The sequence below is a fragment of the Lolium perenne genome, chromosome 5, assembly GCF_019359855.2.
Source record: "Lolium perenne isolate Kyuss_39 chromosome 5, Kyuss_2.0, whole genome shotgun sequence".
Taxonomy (NCBI): domain Eukaryota; kingdom Viridiplantae; phylum Streptophyta; class Magnoliopsida; order Poales; family Poaceae; genus Lolium; species Lolium perenne.
In genome coordinates, this window is record NC_067248.2 from 110,044,954 (window position 1) to 110,066,356 (window position 21,403).

At 43.8% G+C, this 21,403-nt stretch overlaps 1 protein-coding gene across 1 annotated transcript; it reads left to right on the forward strand.

Annotated features, from left to right (window-relative positions):
* The first annotated feature begins 16,320 nt into the window (after window positions 1-16,320).
* On the forward strand, window positions 16,321-20,537 carry LOC127299618 (GDP-L-galactose phosphorylase 2). Its single transcript, XM_051329609.2, has 6 exons — window positions 16,321-16,866; window positions 17,405-17,508; window positions 18,248-18,553; window positions 18,635-18,820; window positions 19,273-19,533; window positions 19,921-20,537. The coding sequence occupies exons 1-6, from the start codon at window positions 16,740-16,742 to the stop codon at window positions 20,239-20,241; spliced, it is 1,305 nt and encodes a 434-aa protein (XP_051185569.1). The 5' UTR covers window positions 16,321-16,739; the 3' UTR covers window positions 20,242-20,537.
* The last annotated feature ends 866 nt before the right edge of the window (window positions 20,538-21,403 follow it).

Below are 21,403 nucleotides of genomic sequence, written 5' to 3' on the forward strand. Positions count from 1 at the left end.
GCTGTTCTACAAACCTCTGCTCTTGGAGGCCCAACACTGTCTACAAGAATAGAAGCACCCGTAGACATCAGAGGCTCTGGCCAAGTTTTTACTCTTAACTCCAAGAGGGAGTATTTATGCTCGATAGTGGGTTCATGCCTTCATTGACACCTGGGACAGTGACAGAAAGTTCTAAGGTTGTGATGTGCTGTTGCCACTAGGGATAAAACATTGATTCTATGTCTAAGGATGTAGTTGTCGATTACATTACGCACCATACTTAATGCAATTGTCTGTTGCTTTGCAACTTAATACTGAATGGGGTTCGGATGATAACCTGAAGGTGGACTTTTTAGGCATAGATGCAGTTGGATGGCGGTCTATGTACTTTGTCGTAATGCCCGGATTAAATCTCACTATATTTATCATATCATGTATATGCATTGTTATGCCCTTCTCTATTTGTCAATTGCCCGACTGTAATTTGTTCACCCAACATGCTTTTATCTTATGGGAGAGACACCTCTAGTGAACTGTGGACCCCGGTCCTATTCTTTACATCGCATACAATCTACTGCAATACTTGTTTTACTGTTTTCTTGCAAACAATCATCTTCCACACAATACGGTTAATCCTTTGTTACAGCAAGCCGGTGAGATTGACAACCTCACTGTTTCGTTGGGGCAAAGTACTTGGGTTGTGTTGTGCAGGTTCCACGTTGGCGCCGGAATCCCTGTTGTTGCGCCGCATCACATTTCGCCACCATCAACCTTCAACGTGCTTCTTGGCTCCTACTGGTCTGATTAAACCTTGGTTTCTTTCTGAGGGAAAACTTGCCACTGTGCGCATCATACCTTCCTCTTGGGGTTCCCAACGGACGTGTACATCTACGCGCATCAATGCTTTCCTCTTTGAAGGACCTTTCTTTTACTTTTATTGTTGAGTCAGTTTACCTATCTCTCTCCACCTTAAGAAGCAAACACTTGTGTGAACTGTGCATTGATTCCTACATACTTGCATATTGCACTTGTTATATTACTTTATGTTGACAATATCCATGAGATATACATGTTATAAGTTGAAAGCAACCGCTGAAACTTAATCTTCCTTTGTGTTGCTTCAACACCTTTACTTTGATTTATTGCTTTATGAGTTAACTCTTATGCAAGACTTATTTATGCTTGTCTTGAAGTACTATTCATGAAAAGTCTTTGCTTTATGATTCACTTGTTTACTCATGTCATTACCATTGTTTTGATCGCTGCATTCATTACATATGTTTACAAATAGTATGATCAAGATTATGATGGCATGTCACTTCAGAAATTATCTTTGTTATTGTTTTACCTGCTCGGGACGAGCAGAACTAAGCTTGGGGATGCTGATACGTCTCCGACGTATCGATAATTTCTTATGTTCCATGCCACATTATTGATGATATCTACATGTTTTATGCACACTTTATGTCATATTCGTGCATTTTCTGGAACTAACCTATTAACAAGATGCCGAAGTGCCAGTTCCTGTTTTCTGCTGTTTTTGGTTTCAGAAATCCTAGTAACGAAATATTCTCGGAATTGGACGAAATCAACGCCTAGGTTCCTATTTTGCCCGGAAGCATCCACAACACCCGAGAGTCGCCAGAGGGGGGCCACACAGGCCCCAGATGATAGGCCGGCGCGGCCCAGGCCCTGGCCGCGCCGCCTTATGGTGTCGTCGCCCCTTCGACCTTCTGACGCTGCCCTTTCGCCTATATAAGGTCCCTGACCTAAAAACCCCGACGGAATAAGCCACGGTACGCAAAACCTTCCAGAGCCGCCGCCATCGCGAAGCCAAGATCTGGGGGACAGGAGTCTCTGTTCCGGCACCCTGCCGGAGCGGGGAAGTGCCCCCGGAAGGCTTCTCCATCGACACCGCTGCCATCTCCACCGCCATCTTCATCACCGCTGCTGCTCCCATGAAGAGGGAGTAGTTCTCCATTGAGGCTCGGGGCTGTACCGGTAGCTATGTGGTTCATCTCTCTCCTATGTACTTCAATACAATAATCTCATGAGCTGCCTTACATGATTGAGATTCATATGATGATGCTTGTAATCTAGATGTCATTATGCTAGTCAAGTGGGTTTTACTTATGTGATCTCCGGAGACTCCTTGTCCCACGTGTGTAAAGGTGACAGTGTGTGCACCGTGTGGGTCTCTTAGGCTATATTTCACAGAATACTTATTCACTGTTATGAATGGCGTAGTGAAGTGCTTATTTATATCTCTTTATGATTGCAATATGTTTTGTATCACAATTTATCTATGTGCTACTCTAGTGATGTTATTAAAGTAGTTTTATTCCTCCTACACGGTGTAATGGTGACAGTGTGTGCACTCGTGTTAGTACTTGGCGTAGGCTATGATTGTGATCTCTTGTAGATTATGAAGTTAACTATTGCTATGATGGTATTGATGTGATATATTCCTCCTACATGGCGTGAAGGTGACAGTGTGCATGCTAAGTTAGTACTTGGTTTAGTCGTGTCGATCTTTCATGCACTCTAAGGTTATTTAAATATGAACATTGAATTGTGGAGCTTGTTAACTCCGGCATTGAGGGTTCGTGTAATCCTACGCAATGTGTTCATCATCCAACAAGAGAGTGTAGAGTATGCATTTATCTATTCTGTTATGTGATCAATGTTGAGAGTGTCCACTAGTGAAAGTCTAATCCCTAGGCCTTGTTCCTAAATACTGCTATCACTGCTTGTTTACTGTTTTACTGTGTTACTACTGCTGCGTTACTACTGCTTGTTTACTTCCTACAATATTACTACCATCAACTGCACGCCAGTGAGCTATTTTCTGGCGCCGTACTACTGCTCATATTCATTCATACCACTTGTATTTCACTATCTCTTCGCTGAACTAGTGCACCTATTAGGTGTGTTGGGGACACAAGAGACTTCTTGCTTTGTGGTTGCAGGGTTGCATGAGAGGGATATCTTTGACCTCTTCCTCCCTGAGTTCGATAAACCTTGGGTGATCCACTTAAGGGAAACTTGCTGCTGTTCTACAAACCTCTGCTCTTGGAGGCCCAACACTGTCTACAAGAATAGAAGCACCCGTAGACATCATACCCCTGTACCGAGAGCCACGATATGGAAAACCTTCCAGAGACGCCGCCGCCGCCAATCCCATCTCGGGGGATTCAGGAGATCGCCTCCGGCACCCTGCCGGAGAGGGGAATCATCACCGGAGGGGCTCTACATCATCATGCCCGCCTCCGGATTGATGCGTGAGTAGTTCATCCTTGGACTATGGGTCCATAGCAGTAGCTAGATGGTTGTCTTCTCCGCATGTGCTATCATTGTTTAGATCTTGTGACCTGCCTAACATGATCAAGATCATCTATTTGTAATGCTACATGTTGTGTTTGGTGGGATCCGATGAATCTAGAATACTATGTTAAGTTGATTATCAATCTATCATATATGTGTTGTTTATGTTCTTGCATGCTCTCCGTTGCTAGTAGAGGCTCTGGCCAAGTTGATACTTGTAACTCCAAGAGGGAGTAATTATGCTCGATAGTGGGTTCATGCCTCCATTGAATGCAGGACGAGGACGAGAAAGTTCTAAGGTTGTGGATATGCTGTTGCTACTAGGGATAAAACATCGATGCTTTGTCTAAGGATATTTGTGTTGATTACATTACGCACCATACTTAATGCAATTATCTGTTGTTTACAACTTAATACTGGAGGTGGTGCGGATGCTAACCCGAAGGTGGATTATTTAGGCATAGATGCATGCTGGATAGCGGTCTATGTACTTTGTCGTAATGCCCTGATTAAATCACATAGTAATCATCATTGATATGTATTGAATCTTTATTTGTCAATTGCCTACCTGTAATTTGTTCACCCAGCATGTTAGTTATCTTATTGGAGAGACACCACTAGTGAACTGTGGACCCCGGTCCATTCTTTTACATCTGAATACATTCTACTGCAATCATTGTTCTTACTATTCTTTGCAAACAAACACCATCTTCCACTCGATACGCTTAATTCTTTGTTTTCAGCAAGCCGGTGAGATTGACAACCTCACTGTTACGTTGGGGCAAAGTATCTTGATTGTGTTGTGCAGGTTCCACATTGGCGCCGGTTTCACTGGTGTTGCGCCGCACTATACTCCTCCACCAACAACCTTCACATGCTTCTTGGCTCCTACTGGTTCGATAACCTTGGTTTCATACTGAGGAAAACTTGCTTCTATATGCATCATACCTTCCACTTGGGGTTCCCAACGGACGTGTACATCTACGCGTATCATGCCACTTGATCAATTTGATAATACAAATGGTTATGATGACTCCGCGAGTATGGGGGATTTGTTTGAATCTCAATCCACGAAGGGAGAAAGAGGAAAGAGACAAGTAAATTACACAAATCACGAGGATTAATCTTGGTGAAGGCATGAGAGAATGTGAAGCTAGATGCAGTATAATACAGGGCGACATTCGGTCTTCACCGCATCATGTGCATCAACGCCAACACATCACACAAAGGTAAATCTTCTCCTTTATGTGTTCCTACAATTGTCCCCCGAGGATGGTATACTACCTCATACTCGACCTATTGTCAATGGTGGGGATGCATCTACATGGATGGAGAGAAGAGATGGAAGCTTAGCCCCCAGTGCAAAGAAGGCTGAGGTCGACACGCCAACAAGTGAAGAGAAGAAGGAGGGAGGGAGTGCTACAACCAGCCCAAGGGCCAAGACCAAGAGACGCCCCCCTCTAGGTGGTACTACCGCCCCAATTGGACGGTACTACATCTAGGCGGTACTACCACCCCATATGACCGGTACTAACGCCCCATATGACCGGAACTTCCGTCCATGCGAGCATACATGCAGATTTCAGCCTTTTGGCTTGTAACTTACCCCTTCGGGTCCCCTCCTATAAATAGGCACCTACCTCCCCCTTCATAAGGAAGAGTTGATGATATTAAGAACTAGGGTTGTTCCTCTATCATCCATGTGTGGATTAGGGACAACCCCTCCCCTCTTAGACACAAATCTATGAGTTGTATCTAAGACCATCTTTATGTGATTAGTATTTCACTTGCATGATTCTAGTAGAACAAGTCTCTTCCAATTAGGAACTCTTCTTTTCTACTACTCTCTCATGCTTGTGATTCTACCATATGCTTACCGATCTTTCTCTTGGGAATTCTACCTTGTGTCTTTTCTCTTGAGTGATTCTATCAGGGTGGTGGTTCGGGGCATTGAGAGCAGCCCAGATTGTATTGGGTTATTTGTTCGTGTTTTCATTGTGTTATTATTTGTTCTTTGTGTTCCACCCTCACCGCATCCTTTCCCTTGGTCAATTAGTGAGATAGGGCCACCCTCGTAGGCTTAGCCCGCATCAGAGTCACTAGAAATGATTAAATTGAGAACAACTATTAATAACATATGCATGACTTGTTCCATCAATTTATGGCGTAACCATCGTCTTGCTCAATGAGATCTTTCCTAGGCGAATGGAAGATGATCAAAAATTATTGTAGCCAGTGGAGTGTTTATTTGATCAAGGGATGAATGCACCGCCAAGGGGTGCCAAACCATTGATGATATTATAAGTTTGTTGCTGATGTCAATCCATTTCATAATTATGGGTCTCGCATCAATATGTGATCAATTCCATTATTTTCGCAACTTTGTCAATGTAGGACTACATTGCACAAACAAGTTATAGGCAAATGGTAGGTTCAAACGACAAACCATTTGTGCTTCCACATTGTTGAAAATTGATAGAGAATAGAGGTTGAGTGATGATGAAGGTCCTCCACCAAAGAACCTGAGGGCAAGTAGCTCGTCTATCTGGAGTTGGATGATGATAAGAAGGTGGAGGAAGAAGGAAAAGATGGAGGCAAACTCCAGGGACACGCAAAGGGAGACCAGATGGAAGGAAATAAATCAAAGGAGAAGCTAAAGAAAATGGCCGAGAGACCGCATGGCACAAGAGAGAAGGTCCATGGTTGATGAAGACAAGGAAAGAGACGACGGCTCAAGCCACCTATTGAAGATGTTGTTGGGCGATAAGAAGCAACAAGAGAAGATGACAAGATGGCAACAAGTTCAATAGAATGTATACAAGTTGGCCAAGGATTTGCAAGGACAACCTTCAGGAGTGTATGCTTCTTCTCAAGGAGAACCGAATAAGGCAATAAATTATTGCCTAGTGGTCATCTCCTGACCATTGGCGTTGATGTGGATGTCGTGGAAGGCCAAGGAGTGGTGTTGTAGGCGTAACCTTGTGTTTGTAACATTTGAATTCTTGCAGACAAGATCTGCTAGATTTGTTGTCAAAGTAGTAACAATTGTGTATCAGTGGTATTTGTAACAAGCTGTCTCAAACATGGTGTTTTTTTTAAGATCATACAAGTAGTGGTTTTTTAAATTCTAGCCCCAAATGTAGATTGTTTTGCAGATATCACATTCTAAATTGCGGAAAAGGTACGTAGTAGGAAGCATATCACATACATTGTTAGTTGTTATAGTTGTTTTGTGAAATGAGATGATATCATTTCCTCCTCGAAATATGCTTTCACCTCACTTTATAAATAAATCAAGAACATCCATAATGAGGTCAACAACAAAAAAGAGATGTCTGATGGGGCTATAAGACAAACACACCCAAAACTGGAAAAAGACTCCACCCCCACTTCCCGCACGTGATATGGATGAGGAGCTCGCCGGCTGGATGAGGCAGAGAGACAGCATGTCGCTTCCAATAAATACGGAGCATGACATCCAGCCAAACTCTATCGCACTTGATGTCTCCCAAGTGTAGGAGATCAGTTGTAGTACCTTTTAATAAGAAAAGGTTGTCGAACCCACGAGTCAATTCCATTATTTTCGCAACTTTGTCAATGTAGGACTACATCGCACAAACAAGCTATAGGCAAATGGTAGGTTCAAACGACAAACCATTTTTGCTTCCACATTGTTTAAAATTTATAGAGAAATAGAGGTTGAGTGATGATGAAGGTCCTCCACCAAAGAACCTGAGGGCAAGTAGCTCGTCTATCTAGAGTTGGATGATAATAAGAAGGTGGGGGAGGAAGGAGAAGACGGATGCAAACTCCAGGGACAAGCAAGGGGAGACAAGATGGAAGGAAAGAAATCAAAGGAGAAGCTAAAGAAAATGGCCGAGAGACCGCATGGCACAAGGGAGAAGGTCGATGGTTGATGAAGACAAGGAAAGAGACGACGGCTCAAGCTACCTATTGAAGATGTTGTTGTGTGATAAGAAGCAACAAGAGAAGATGAAAATATGGAAACAAGTTCAAGAGAATGAATACAAGTTGGCCAAGGATTTGCAAGGCCAACCTTCAGGAGTGTATGCTTCTTCTCAAGGAGAACCGAATAAGGCAATAAATTATTGCCTAGTGGTCGTCTCCTGACCATTGGCGTTGATGTGGATGCCGCCGAAGGCCAATGAGTGGTGTTGTAGGCGTAACCTTGTATTTGTACCATTTGAAGTCTTGCAAACAAGATATGCTAGATTTGTTGTCAAAGTAGTAACAATTGTGTATCAGTGGTATTTGTAACGAGCTGTCTCAAACATGGTGGGTTTTTGTTTTTTAAAAGATCGTACAAGTAGTGGTTTTTTAAACTATAGCCCCAAATGTAGATTGTTTTGCAAATATCACATTCTAAATTGCGGAAAAGGTACGTAGTAGGAAGCAGAGCACATATACTGTTAGTTGTTATAGTTGTTTTGGGAAATAAGATGATATGATTTCCTCCTTGAAATATGCTTTCACCTCACTTTATAAATAAAAGCAAGAACATCCATAATGAGGTCAACAACAAAAAAGAGATGTCTGCTGGGGCTATAAGACAAACACGCCCAAAACTGGAGAAAGACTCCACCCCCACTTTCCGCCCGGGTGATATGGATGAGGAGCTCGCCGGCTGGATGAGGCGGAGAGACAGCATGCTGCTTCCAATAAATACGGAGCATGACATCCAACCAAACTCTATCCCGCTTGATGTCTCCCAAGTGCAGGAGATCAGTTGTAGTATCTTTTAATAAGAAAATGTTGTCGAACCCAACAGGAGTTGAAGATATTGGTTAGTAAGTCTGAAAGGTAAAATAATGAAAGTTGCAAAGATTTTGTATTTTGGGTGTATAATTTGCAGGAGAAGTAAATTGCTAAAAGTAGAAGCTCTTTTTAAAGAAGGCCAAATCCTCTTCTCAGTTAGAGGACTATATAAAGTGTGTGTATTGATACAAAACAAGTGTTCTCGAGGGTGGCATGGATTTACTTAGCATTTAGATTTCTAAATAACATGGTAAATATTTTTTCAATCTTAAATCTCATTGGATGGAGCCTACATTAGGTGTAGCCACATGTATGAGTGAGTACACCCCTTACGATTGGTCCCATGGCCAAATTAATGAGAACTCGGGAATCACTAAGACATAAATATCTAACCACGAAAATAAGTTCTAAGGTCCCCGGTATAAATCCCCCTATTGCAACTCAAATAATTGGAAAACAGTTTCTGTCAATTCGTCCCTTCCTACCCCTCTCATCACTCTAAGGTGCATCCCTATGAGCCGATAAAGGTGAAGTAACATGTAGTCAACATTCGCACCTTATCATCATAGAACCACATAAAAAGATAAAAACTTGACCAACCAATTATTGCATATTATATAGAAATCATAGCCAATTCATCATATGCCCCCAAGAGTATGGGGAACTACTCACAACGGTGAAACATGATATGGATCTGTGGCATATGGATTATAACACAATCTGAGAATATAACTTCACCACCAAACAGAGACAAGTTGCCAATCGCAAACATAGAAACAACACTTAAACAATATCCAGGGTTCAATCTACCACAAACTATGAGAGGGATGACGTGGATCTCGGAGAAGGAGATGGTGATGATGATGGTGTTGATATAGATGTGATGATGGTGTTGATATAGAGGTGTTGATTTGCCCTCTCCCCGAGTAGGAGAGGACTTTTATCTCTGTCGCCGCCTCAAAAAAGATGGCATAACTTTTCTAGCGAAATGGAGGCTCTCATATAAAGGAGGGGACGAGACGATGCTCGAGATTGCAGAACCACCTGCCGCCCTTGCGCTGCGCCGCCCAAGCAGCCGCAACGGCGAGCGCCACCACCACCAGTAGCCCGGGGCCGCCGCCCCAGCTTCTGATCACCGCCGCCCGCAGCGACCAGAGGACCCCCACCACCCTTTGGGAACGGGGCCCGCCGCCACCGTGGCAAGGGCCGGTGGCAGCGGCGGCAGGGAGGGGGCGTTGAGGCCGGCGGCGGTTGGGCGCTAGGGTTGGCCGAGAGGTTCGTGGAGAGATGTTGCGCATGCGCGATATCGGGTACGGTTAGATGGCGGTGAATGATAGTGCAGATGGCTTTGCTGATGATTGGACATGGTATATGATCTTTTTAGTAAGGGATAGAACAACTATGGAGATGACTCGACATTTGTGAATGAAAGCAACTATACTACGGGGGCGTCTCTGTCCTGAAAGCTCTATGTATACCACTAGTTTCTGTGTATAGATAGGGAAGCTATCAGATATAAGTATATAACTATTCAGCTGATAATGCGTGCATGATGTATATAACCATAATGCATGCCCGTTATCACCGTTCCAGACTTGATACGATGCATGAACTATGTGTCCAAGCCTAATTGGCCTTATCGGTACGTGATCCCTTTGGGGTCCTACTATGTTGGGATATAGGACCGGTGCAAATGTAGCTTGTAGGTGTGAGCTGACCCAATGTATTCTTTTTGGAGTACAAGTTGCAGCAACCTGAGAGGTGTGACCTGATCCAATTAAGGTGTTAAGGTGAGATCCCGGTGCAATCTTACTTTTAGTATATTTTATCTTTTCTAGTTTAAAATTTTGTTGTGAAATTTACAGTAGAAAAAGCAAAATGTACTACAAGTGAGATTTAGGTGGAATCCCACTTAAGACACCCTAGATCCAATGTACTCTTTGGAGATCTAACCGTGAGAGTGTAACTAGTAATATGTTCTAATAAATCAGTGACAACTAATATGAAACAGAGGAAGCAGTTTCTTAGCATGGACCATTTTACCATGCAAACAAAATAGTTAGAAAGTAATGCACGCATAGAGTGATACCTCCCGAGCTGCACGCGAGACAACCTGGGAGGTGATCCAGACCGCTTTCGTCATCCCCCTCCCACTACCTCCCCATGTATCGTCGTTGCCAGATGAGGCCACCAGGTAAAGCCCTTGTGGTGGACGGCGGGAGGCGGGGTGCTCCTCACGGCAGCGTGTGGGCGCGACTCCTCTCCCATGTGTCTTCTTCTCATGAGCACGCGTGCTCCGACTATCACGGGATGGAGACAGGTGGTTTGGGGCGATGTCTGTCTGTGGCACGACATACAAGTGCAGGCTCCCATGCGGCTTCGTCTCCCGGGCACGTTGACGCTCTGTGGCATTGTGGTGAGAATGGCGGATGTGTCTACGCGCAGCCGGTCAGTGGCACTTGGACTCCGGAGCGGTGGCTCTGGACTTGGCGGGCGGCCTCTCCTCTGGGGAGGGTCATCAAGATCCTGATTTGGCTCATTGCATGTTTCCGGCGGCAAGGAAGGGGAGGCGCGCTGTTGGTGAAAGACCAATCTTCGACTTCGGTCATGGTGGCATTTATGAGTCGTTGCCTTGTTGAAGGCATCGTCATTACAATCATCGTCTTCTCACTCGGGCTGCTCATGGGAAAACCATAGATCTAAGTCTCTCGGATCAAACGTTGTCGACGCTCGGCACCGTCCTTCCTTTTGAGGGCATCGTTTTCGAGAAGCAGCTAGATCGATGGGTCAAAAGGTGGAGCGTTGTGACATCTACCGCATGGACAGCAGCGAGTTTCGGCGGCATGGTGTCGTGGAGTCTCGGCAACAGACACGTGGTCATGGACGCCTGTATGGAGGTGACGTTTCCTTGCATCATGGCGGCGTCAATGACGGGCTTGGCAAGGACAATGCTTCGGTCCATGTCGTGAAGATTGGTTGGTGGAAGGTGCCATTAGGAACTTATGGAGCATGTGCAACAATACACTTTGAGGGTCTATTGGACCGGTTTATGCTCCCGATTCACCGTTGAATAGGTTGGTGAGGCCTCCGGTTTTAAGAGGATCTCCATATGTGTGAGAGCAGGATGTATGGTCCCAACATAACCACCCATTTGTTAAGCTTGCAGGTGATGCGACAGATGTCGCTCATGAGGTGGCTTCATGTTGATTATTGTATTTTTTTTATGAAAATCTATCAAATAATATAAATAAATAAATAAGGTCATATGCGTCATTTTAATACATAGTCTAGAGGTTAGAGTTTAACCTCTATTTAAAAGAACTAATTTCCTGACACGTTGCACACATGCGAGTAAGTGTTGGTACTTTTTTTTTTGAGAGCACGCAAATTGCGTGCCATATTTTTGTAGAAGATAGAAAAGTCATATACAAGAGCTAAAATCGGTTGTGAGCAACCTATTTAGCCACCACCCACACACTCCAACAAACTCAAAAGCCTACTCTCTATCTAACACCTCCCTCTCCTCTCCTCCACCTCTCCTCACTCTCTCCCATATCTTGAATTCATCATGAATGCGATCAATCAGCTGCGCCTCACTGCACCTGTCTCTGTCGTTGCCAAACACTCGAGCGTTTCTCTGTTTCCAGATCATCCATGCTGTCAGAATAGTGAGTGTATCAAATCTTCTCCGATCCTTCTTTGCGACTTGTACCCTGGTACTGCTCCACCAACGCTCCCAAGTAGTCTCCCCCTGTGGTTCCAGCAGACGCAGTCTCGCCCTCCTAAGGCACCCAAACCAAACCTGCTTGGCGAAACTGCACTGCACCAGAATATGGTCCAAACGATCCTCCTCCTGCAGACAAACCGCGCAGGCGTCCGTGGAAATCTGAAGTCCATGCCTCTGCCTCCTATCCGACGTCCAGAGCCTATAATTCAGAGCTAGCCAGGCGAAAATTTTACACTTGAGAGGCGCATGAGATCGCCAAATTGGCTCTGCCATGCCAAACTTCACTTGGCCCAGACAGAGCAGAGAATAAGTGTCTCTGGCAGAGTATTTCCCCGACGTCGCTCCTTTCCAGAGAAAATTGTACGGCACCGGAGACGACTGGCGACGTGGTCCTGCCAGTGCGCCAGTGATGTGCGGGTCACATCATCCGTAAGAAAAACAGAAAAGAAACTGTAAACCGAACATGACAGGGGAAAGCACGCACGCCAACCATTCGCAAAGTATACACACGGCTGGAGGTCTCACCACGTTTGGTGCGCTGCGAGCTTTCATTCTGCACGGCTGGCACGGCTCCATCGACACAAAGGTTCCGATCACTTCATGTGCACTTTACAGGGAGTCCAGGGCAGGTCCATGTTTTAAACATGCTTTTAAGACCTTTTTCTTAAATTAATGTTTTCACGGGCTATTCTACTTATTCTTTTTAAATCTATATATGTTACTATCTCCGTTACATAATATATGGTGTTTTGGTCAAGCCGTTTACTCCAGTATAACCTCTTCACTCAAACTTAGAGCAAACTGAAACACAAGAATAACTCAGATCCCTTGATACCCTTTCATCCTTAATACTAAACGAACTCGTATGATCCAACTGAATTATATAAATATATTGCATATGTATGGATACAAGTATGTACGTACATTGGCTCATCAGGCGGCGGCTCTTCCTAGCGGTGACGGCCGTGGCTGACAGGCGGGAGGCACGACTAGGAGGTGTTGGTTGTCCACGAGGCATTGTGAGGCGGCTTTGGCCGACACGAGCCTCGGCAGTGCCTTGTAGGTTCGTGTCGGCAGGGTTGTTAGCAGCTTGCAGTATGGAGGATGACACCGTGCAGTCTGGACGGCCACACGATGAATGGCTAGACAGTGGTGCAGGTTGGCTAGATTGTCCGATGTGTTGGGAACGAGACTAGCCAGACTGTCTTGCGGTGCCCAAGCCAGACTGTCTTGTGTCGCCGGCTTGTCTTGTGGTGCCTGCACTAGACTGTCTTGGGTGCCCACGTCATACTATCTTGCGGCGGCGACCGCGAGGTTGGCTGGCGGCTGCCGTGATCCCGCGGTTAGCCGCCGCCGGCAGTGATAGGCGCTAACACGTACGTGGGATGAAGAGGTTGTACCGCTCGTGTGAAAAAAGATGTTGACGAGTATGGTATACCTATATGTGGGCATACGGGATTTTGAATTTAGGTTTGGACATGGGTTTGAACAACATTGGTTGGGTTTGTTTGAGCTTGGAGGGAAGGTGTTCTACTGGAGCAAGCCTCTTTGGCAAATGAATTAGGTTTGCAAAAACGTTTCACACATGAAACATACATGTATAATAATAGGGAAAATTTGCTACATGACACCGTTATTTTTTGGCGTTTGCTGAAACACACTGCTCGATTGTGTCTTTGCCAGGTACCATTACAATTTTATGGCACATTTGCTAGAACACACCACCTGGCTAAAAAGGGAAAGCTTTGCACTTTGTCTTCAAAACCAGTCATCACAGGCAAAAGTGCAAAACTTTCCGTTTTTAGGCTGGTGGTGTGTTCTGGCAAATGTGCCACAGAATTGTAATGGTACCTGGCAAAGACACAATCGAGCGGTATGTTTCAGCAAACGCCAGAAAATAACGGTGTCCTATGGCAAATTTTCCCATAATAATATTAGAGCAATTTTTAGACGAGCCTAAACAATATCACACATGCACTAATATATATATCAAATAAATCTTCATAAAGCCAAAAACAAGCATAAATATACAAATTAATAGTACGTAGGGCCACGTTAACAACATTGTCGGAAACCTTATCGTTTGCCGTCCATGGCGGTGGAGATGGCCATGTGCGTGGTGCTAGGATGGGAAAACCTTGAAACAACTAACTAAATAGAAGTTTGCGATGGTGGGAAATTGGGTGTGATTGATTGCCTAGGCCGATCTTTCGCGCTCTCCACATGGCTCTAGAGCCATGGCCTCCCGACAACATGGAAAAAACCATGCATGTTTTGCGTGTTGTTTGGTTCCCTGCATTCAATTTTCTTGCACAAGGATAGAAACGGGATTCGCGATGTTTAGTTGCATTCATGAGCTCCAGTAACAATGTTTGTGTCTTTGTGATGTTGCTCTCATCTCTTAGTAACGTGCTAGACTTACCTCCTACATCATCTCACTTGCAAATAACTCGAAACCACTTTTTTTATGGGCCTCAAAATTTGATACTTACAACACGGAGTTGTGGAGAACAACGAGATGCTAGTGGGCAAAGGAAGTTTCAAACAATTAACCGTGTGTCATGAATTTGACGAATTTAATAAAAAAAGGGCCAAAACATGAAAATGAAACTAAAGATTTCTAGTTACCAAAACTTTAAATTAATTGCCGGAATGGAATCACATCATTGATGTGCAATCTTTTTTATTGTATACCTCATAATAATTGAGTGGACTCACAAATAGATGAATGAGTTTATAACACGAGAGTTATGCCAAAAATCATCGACGTGCATTTTTCTTAATGTAGAGCTCATTTGGAATAGAAAGAAAGTTATGTTAATTAGATGGGATTAGGTGAATGAGTTTAAAGAACGTCACCAGAACAAATCTTATGGATGTACAATACTGCATCCCCAGAGCCACCCACGTGTAGTTGTTGCGCCCTCCTGAGCCTTGCTCTACCTGGCATGTCTCAAGATGGCATGCATGTATCCAACTACCCTAGTTTTGCACCCCGAGAGCCAAGAGTAAATGGGTTCCATGCATAGTTTGTCAGAATCATGTTTCTACTATACAATTTTATGACTTTATGATCCAAATTGAGTGGAACGATTCAACAATTTTCCTAAGTAGAATCTAAGATTTTATGATTCTGAAAGTTAAGATTCTATATTTTGCGATCCTATTTTACTTGTTCCGATCCGATTTAGAATCACGATTCCAACAACTTTGCATGCAACCTACTAATCACACATATAGAGAGTCTTGTGTGTGTGCACGTTCTCTTGCGTGTGTATAACATAGAAAAAGGCATAAAACACAACCGTCCATTTGTAAATTGCTTAAACATTGAGTTAAACTCGCCCATTACTCGAACTTAAACTTGGGCATGGGCAACCCGGTCCTAACCGCGAAATCCTATTCATCACCCGTGGGTGATGGGTACAAACCATCGCCCGCATGGTTTCAGCTAACGGGAAGAGTTTGGACCGCGGCCCATCAACAGGGAGCCAATAGGCCTCGGGGTTTTCCGGTTTTGTCCAGTTTTTTTTCTGGTTTTTCTTGAGATTCGGGTTTCTTTCGATTTTTCTTTGATTTTTTTCGATTTTTATTTTTGTTGTTTTTTCTTTTTAAACAAATTTTAAAGTCGAGCAAATTTTAAAGTTAAGCAAATTTCAAATTTCAAAGTAAGCAATTTTTTAATCTGAGCAAATTTCAAATCTAGGCAATTTTTAAACTAAGCAGATTTCAATTATGAGCAAATTTCAAATTTAAGGAAATTTACGAATTTGAGAAATTTTGAAACAACCGAACTAATGGGCCAGGCCCATTAACAGTTTTTCCTTAGCGATGGTTATAAACCATCGCTAGATGGTTAGCTGCTTCCGTCCTAACATGGATCAATCAGGTTATGCTCTAGTTTTTCACCTGGAGCCCGGCCAAAAAGCCCAAAGTAGGCCCAAAACCATGTTTTCTCATATTTTATGGGGAAAATAGGTTATTTTGTGATTTTATTTAGAAAAAAGTTTTTGATGCAGAACATGCGTAATTTCATTGTTTCAGGCCGGACCAATATCGGGCCTAGCCTTTTCAGGTTGGGCAATTATTAGGCCCAGCCCGAACCCAGCCCTGTTGGAGGAATGCCTGTACTCACATGAGTACATTTGATTCCCTCAAACATGAGTACATTTGAGTTGCGTATTGGATTTTTTTCTATCACACAATTAGCTGACGCAACTAGCCAAAACACACCCTCAAAACAAAAAACAAAAACAAGGCAAAACACATGCTAGATAGAGATCCGAAACGGGTGGAAAAGAAAACCCAGAAAATAAAGCAGCCAGCGAATCTCCCCTTGTCTTCTCCGGATCTTCCCAGTAGCGTATCATCATCCACACATCACACAATCCCAAGACGAAACGAAAACCCCACCACACAAACGCATCCGCCTCCTATTTAACGCCACCCACCCTCCCAACGCCGAGCCGAAACCCAACACACCGCCACCGCCCTCGTCGCCGGAGAAGAGAAGAGCCAAGAGAGAGAGACACAGAGCGCGCGCTTCCGGATCCCTCGCCCGCCGCAGTCCCCGCCGGAGCTTCCACCCTTTTCCATATTGGGCCCGTTGAAAGTCATCACGGCTAGCGTTGCAGCCCTCCGGCGCGGCCACGCTGCTGCGCAGGTGGAGCCCACGGCCACCATCGCTTCCTCAAGCCCCGCCCCGCACGGCGGCCGCGGGGCCCTCCCGTCCGCCGGCGGCAGCCCCTCGGACCTCCTCTTCCTCGCAGGCGGCGGTCGTCTCTGACCCGCCCGCCCGCCCGCTAACCAAATCTCACCCCTAACAATCCCGTCCAGTCCCTTCTTAGCTCACTGACTGATTCCCCGAGAGAGAAACACCCCGAGAGTAGTGCAACCAGCAGAGCCAGACAAAACCTTTTCTTCGTAAGATTCGATGGAGATGAAGCTGACGATCAAGAGGGTGCCCACCGTCGTCTCCAACTACCAGGAAGACGCCGGCGCCGGCGACCGGCCGCGCGGAGGGTGTGGGAGGAACTGCCTCGGGGATTGCTGCCTGCCTGGTGAGTCTCCTTTGAATCTAGTGTCGTTTTCTTCTCGATTCAGATCAGAATCCTGTTCTTGTATTCCCTCTTCATAATAGGTTACGGTCTGTCAGTTGCTTATTATGGAATCCACAATTTTTTTCCTATATTTGTTCATGACGATTTTTTTATAGTAAAAACGGAATCTGCCCACAAAGCAGGGAGATCTTTTCAAAACTAAACAATTGCCTTTGCCACTTGTACTAGAAAGATGCTCTTTATTAACGAATTTACTATTTTTACACTGGATGTAGAACTGTCACCGTGGGTGTTTTCTCGGTTGACCAGATGTAGTAGTTTATAATCTACACCTGCTTAGGATAAAAATAGGAGTCACTTGCTTTGAGGATCATAGGGATCTGTCGGAGAATTCTTGTTTTTGTCAAAAAATTATATACTTTTTTATCAGCAGAACCAAGGTATTAAAAAATAAACTAGAACCGAGTTTTTTCAGAGCGATAAATTAACATTTTTTAATAAATTTGGTAAACTAACACTTGTTTCTTTTGCTGACCAGTCTCCGAGCTTCCTGTCTATGCTTTCAAGGCGAACCCGAGAAAGCTACCTTCACAGGAGGATGCTGTTCCCACTGATTTCTTCATCAATCTCCTCCTTGGACAGGTAAATAGAAGCTCATCATCACTAATTTTGCGCGGGAGAAAAGATGTCTAGATAGCTTATAATTTGTTTTATACGGCATTCCTAAATGGCGCCATCTTCTAAAAAAGATGTGCTCATAATTGTGTTTGTCCCATGCATGGGACATCTCGTGCATGTTTGTGCCATAAGGTTCACTATGTTCCATGCTTTGAGATTTGTGCTGTCACGTATCATTCCGTTTCATTAAGTTTCAAAAATCCGAATTGATTTGGCACGCAACGAAACCTAATGATTTCGTGCACGGAACAAACACCACTCTTGTCTTTTCTATGAATTTCCAAGTTCAGGATGCATGTAAACTATGCTCAAGCAGTCACAAACCACAACTGTGTATAAAATAACTTGTAAGGTGCATGTGATTTGTTACACAGTGTTGCACATTTATTTAGAGTAATAATCTTTTATTGTGAACAGGCAACATGCTTGTGTAACTGTAATTCACTTATTAGGTTGGTTTGGATGCTCTAACGGTTGTTCCTTTTATATCAAGTTGTAATTACCCTACTGAAGATATTACCGTGTTTATCAAAATACCACCAAATAGCAAAGGCAGTGGGATATTTTATATAAGTAAATAGCGAATAACCATAACTAAAAAGTTCAAAATAGCACGATTATATTTTTTTGAGTGCACTGCAGTACTTAATTGGACTATACCAATTTTTCTTGGAAATTTATTATTTTGTTTCTTAACTTTCAGTGGGAGGACAGGATGACCCAAGGCTTGTTTCGATATGATGTCACTGCATGTGAGACCAAGGTGATCCCCGGCAACCTTGGGTTTGTTGCTCAGCTGAATGAAGGGCGCCACCTAAAGAAGCGCCCTACAGAGTTCCGCGTGGATCGTGTGCTTCAACCATTTGACGCTGCCAAGTTCAATTTCACCAAAGTTGGCCAGGAGGAGGTGCTATTCCAATTTGAGAATGGCGGTGGTGATGACAGCTACTTCCTGAAGAGTGCCCCAATCACTGTTGCTGATTGTGCTCCCAACGTGGTTGCAATTAATGTACATCCTGGTCCTGAGCCAATCTATTTGATTTCCAACTTGTGTATTCTTGATGCTAATACCTGTTTTGCTATTTTGCAGGTGAGCCCGATTGAATACGGCCACGTTCTTCTTATCCCCCGTGTTCTGGACCATCTGCCTCAGAGGATTGACCGAGAGAGCTTCTTGCTTGCACTCCACATGGCGGCTGAGGCAGCTAGCCCATACTTCAGGCTTGGTTACAATAGTTTGGGTGCCTTCGCAACTATCAACCACCTTCACTTTCAGGTATTATACTTCAGACTGCACTGAAGTTTACTTTTCACTGAACTTTGTAGCTCTTCATGTACCTCAGTATACAGAACTGTGTGCACAACATTTTTGCCATGCTGTATTCACTTTTAGTATTCAAATAGATCCCAAATCACCCAACATGCATATTTGAAGTTTTTTTTTAACTGGTGGCATGGATGTTGCACTTGTCATAGTGATAGTAAATTTTCTGGATCTGGGAAGCAAAACGAACTATCATTGCAACTCTTTGGCCCTATCATATGTATCATTTCTTCACTTCCATTGAAGTAGTGGATTGCTTGCTTAAAAAAGGCAAGTAAGATGCACTGTAGGTTGGAGTCATATAATTTCTCGGGATGATAATTAGTGTCATAATGCACTGTAGCTTGTTCATAGCTTGTCTACCATTTTATAATGACACTTACGTTAATTGTTTTCCAATCCAGGCTTACTACCTGACAGTGCCATTCCCAGTTGAGAAGGCAGCTACCCAGAGGATTCCCCTTGCCGAGGGTGGGAAAAAGAGTGGGGTGAAGGTGTCGAAGCTGATGAACTACCCTGTGAGAGGACTGGTTTTTGAGGAAGGCAACAGCCTGAATGATCTGGCCGATGTGGTTTCAAGTGCTTGCGTTTGGCTGCAGGACAACAATGTGCCCTATAATGTGCTCATTTCAGACTCTGGCAGGAGGATCTTCCTCTTTCCCCAGGTAAAATCATTACCTGATTGTCCTTTTTTCCTGTACCCGTGCACTCCCTCTGTTAGGAAATAAATTTCATAGATTTTTCTAGATTTTCATGTATCTAGACGTGTTTTAGTTTGTAGATATATGCGAATCTAGACAAAACCGTGACACTTATTTCCAAGGAGGGAGTAATAGTTGTCATTTATCTCTAGCAAATTGTAATCACAAAGTGGAATACTGTTGGCACATACTTTAATTTGCAAACACATCAGGGGATCTTGGTTAACCTTTTCGATTTCTTATAGAGAAAGTAAGGGTGTAACATAATGTAGACATGATATCTACAGTTGATTATAAATGTTTATTCCTCTCCAATGCTTAATTCTAGTCAAATCTGTTTCCAAAATGCAGTGCTACGCTGAGAAGCAGGCTCTTGGGGAGGTGAGCCAGGAACTGCTGGACACGCAGGTGAACCCTGCCGTTTGGGAGATCAGTGGACACATTGTACTGAAACGGAGGAACGATTACGATGAGGCATCAGAAGCTTCAGCATGGAGACTCCTTGCGGAGGTCTCCCTGTCGGAGGCACGCTTTGAGGAAGTGAAGGCCTACATCTTTGACGCCGCTTGTCTGGTTCAGTCCCACGTGGAGGATGAAACAGAGGACGCTGTATATGCACCTGTGCCTGTTGCCCCTCCAGCTGTCACAGAGGGCTGCCTCGTCCGTCAGTGAGATGATTGATTCAGAAGGTTGTCTTTGGTCTTCCTCAAGGTCTTCGTCGTCATTATCTCAGTCAAGTCACTGGTTGCCTAGCTTGGCCGTAGTTGAGCTTGCTGGTCTTAATAAAGATCCATGTGATCGAACTGCCTGCTGTATATGCATTTGCTACTCGCTCTTGTTTCTTGTGTCCTCTGTTTCTCTCCTGTGGAGAATCTGGTATTCAGTAATCTGCAAATATTTTAGCAGAGAACCATTTGTACTGCCTGTGTTGTTTAAGCACTGAGTTAATATGATGAACATTATTAGTATTTATCTGTTTCATCTTGTACAACCTTTTCTCCTCCACAACTCATTAGTCCGGACTCTTGCTCCTCAGCAACTTTCTTTTGCTGGTGCGCTATCATGTCCTGGTGTAATGAAAATCCCTCACAGAGTAAATGATGCCAAGCCATGTATATTATACTTAGAGAGGCACCCAGGGTGTCAGGGATTAAGGGCCTGCTTGTTTCATAGAAATGTCAAAGAAAGCTTGTAGGATTCTTACGCATAGGAATTATTCACATAGTGGCCATTTGATTCGAAGGAACATACCCTCCAAAATTCTTTCCTATTAATTGCTTTCCTATACTACAATTCATAGGAATTCTAACAAGAGGTTAGACCTTTTAGAAAATTCCTATGTGTCTGACAATTATGACATGTACCCAATCTCTATACAAACTTCCTGCGTTTTTCTTGTGGTGTAACCAAAAGATGTCTCCAATTAATTCCTACTAGATTTAGATGTGCGCCTTGGCGCACGACCCCGTGAGGCTCGTGTATAGTTAGAAAAATGATAATCTTTTAGATTTTACAAATAGTATGAACCACGGAAAATTACAAGCACAAAAACACGTGTTTATAACTTTATATACAACCAGAAAACATTAGAAAATGCCAAAATCATCATCTACATAGGCAGTACATTAGAAAATCGACCACCAACAAAAAAGCCATACTCATCATATCACCAGCAGCAAGCAGGAATAGGCAGCAAAACGAATGGCATATTGCATTGTTTGGCAAAAGGGTGAATTTGAAGTACAGCTTGGGGTACATAACCAAGCAAAGCAACAAATTAGGACTGGCACGACCTTTTTTCACACCAACACATCAGAACGAAAGGAATGTAGAA

What these genes read in the sequence shown, in the direction of transcription:
- LOC127299618 (XM_051329609.2), top strand. Translation starts at nt 16,740, where the DNA reads ATGGAGATGAAGCTGACGATCAAGAGGGTGCCCACCGTCGTCTCCAAC. An exon ending in CCAACGTGGTTGCAATTAAT is followed by an intron (nt 18,554 to 18,634) that starts GTACATCCTGGT and finishes GCTATTTTGCAG; the next exon opens with GTGAGCCCGATTGAATACGG. An exon ending in GGATCTTCCTCTTTCCCCAG is followed by an intron (nt 19,534 to 19,920) that starts GTAAAATCATTA and finishes TCCAAAATGCAG; the next exon opens with TGCTACGCTGAGAAGCAGGC.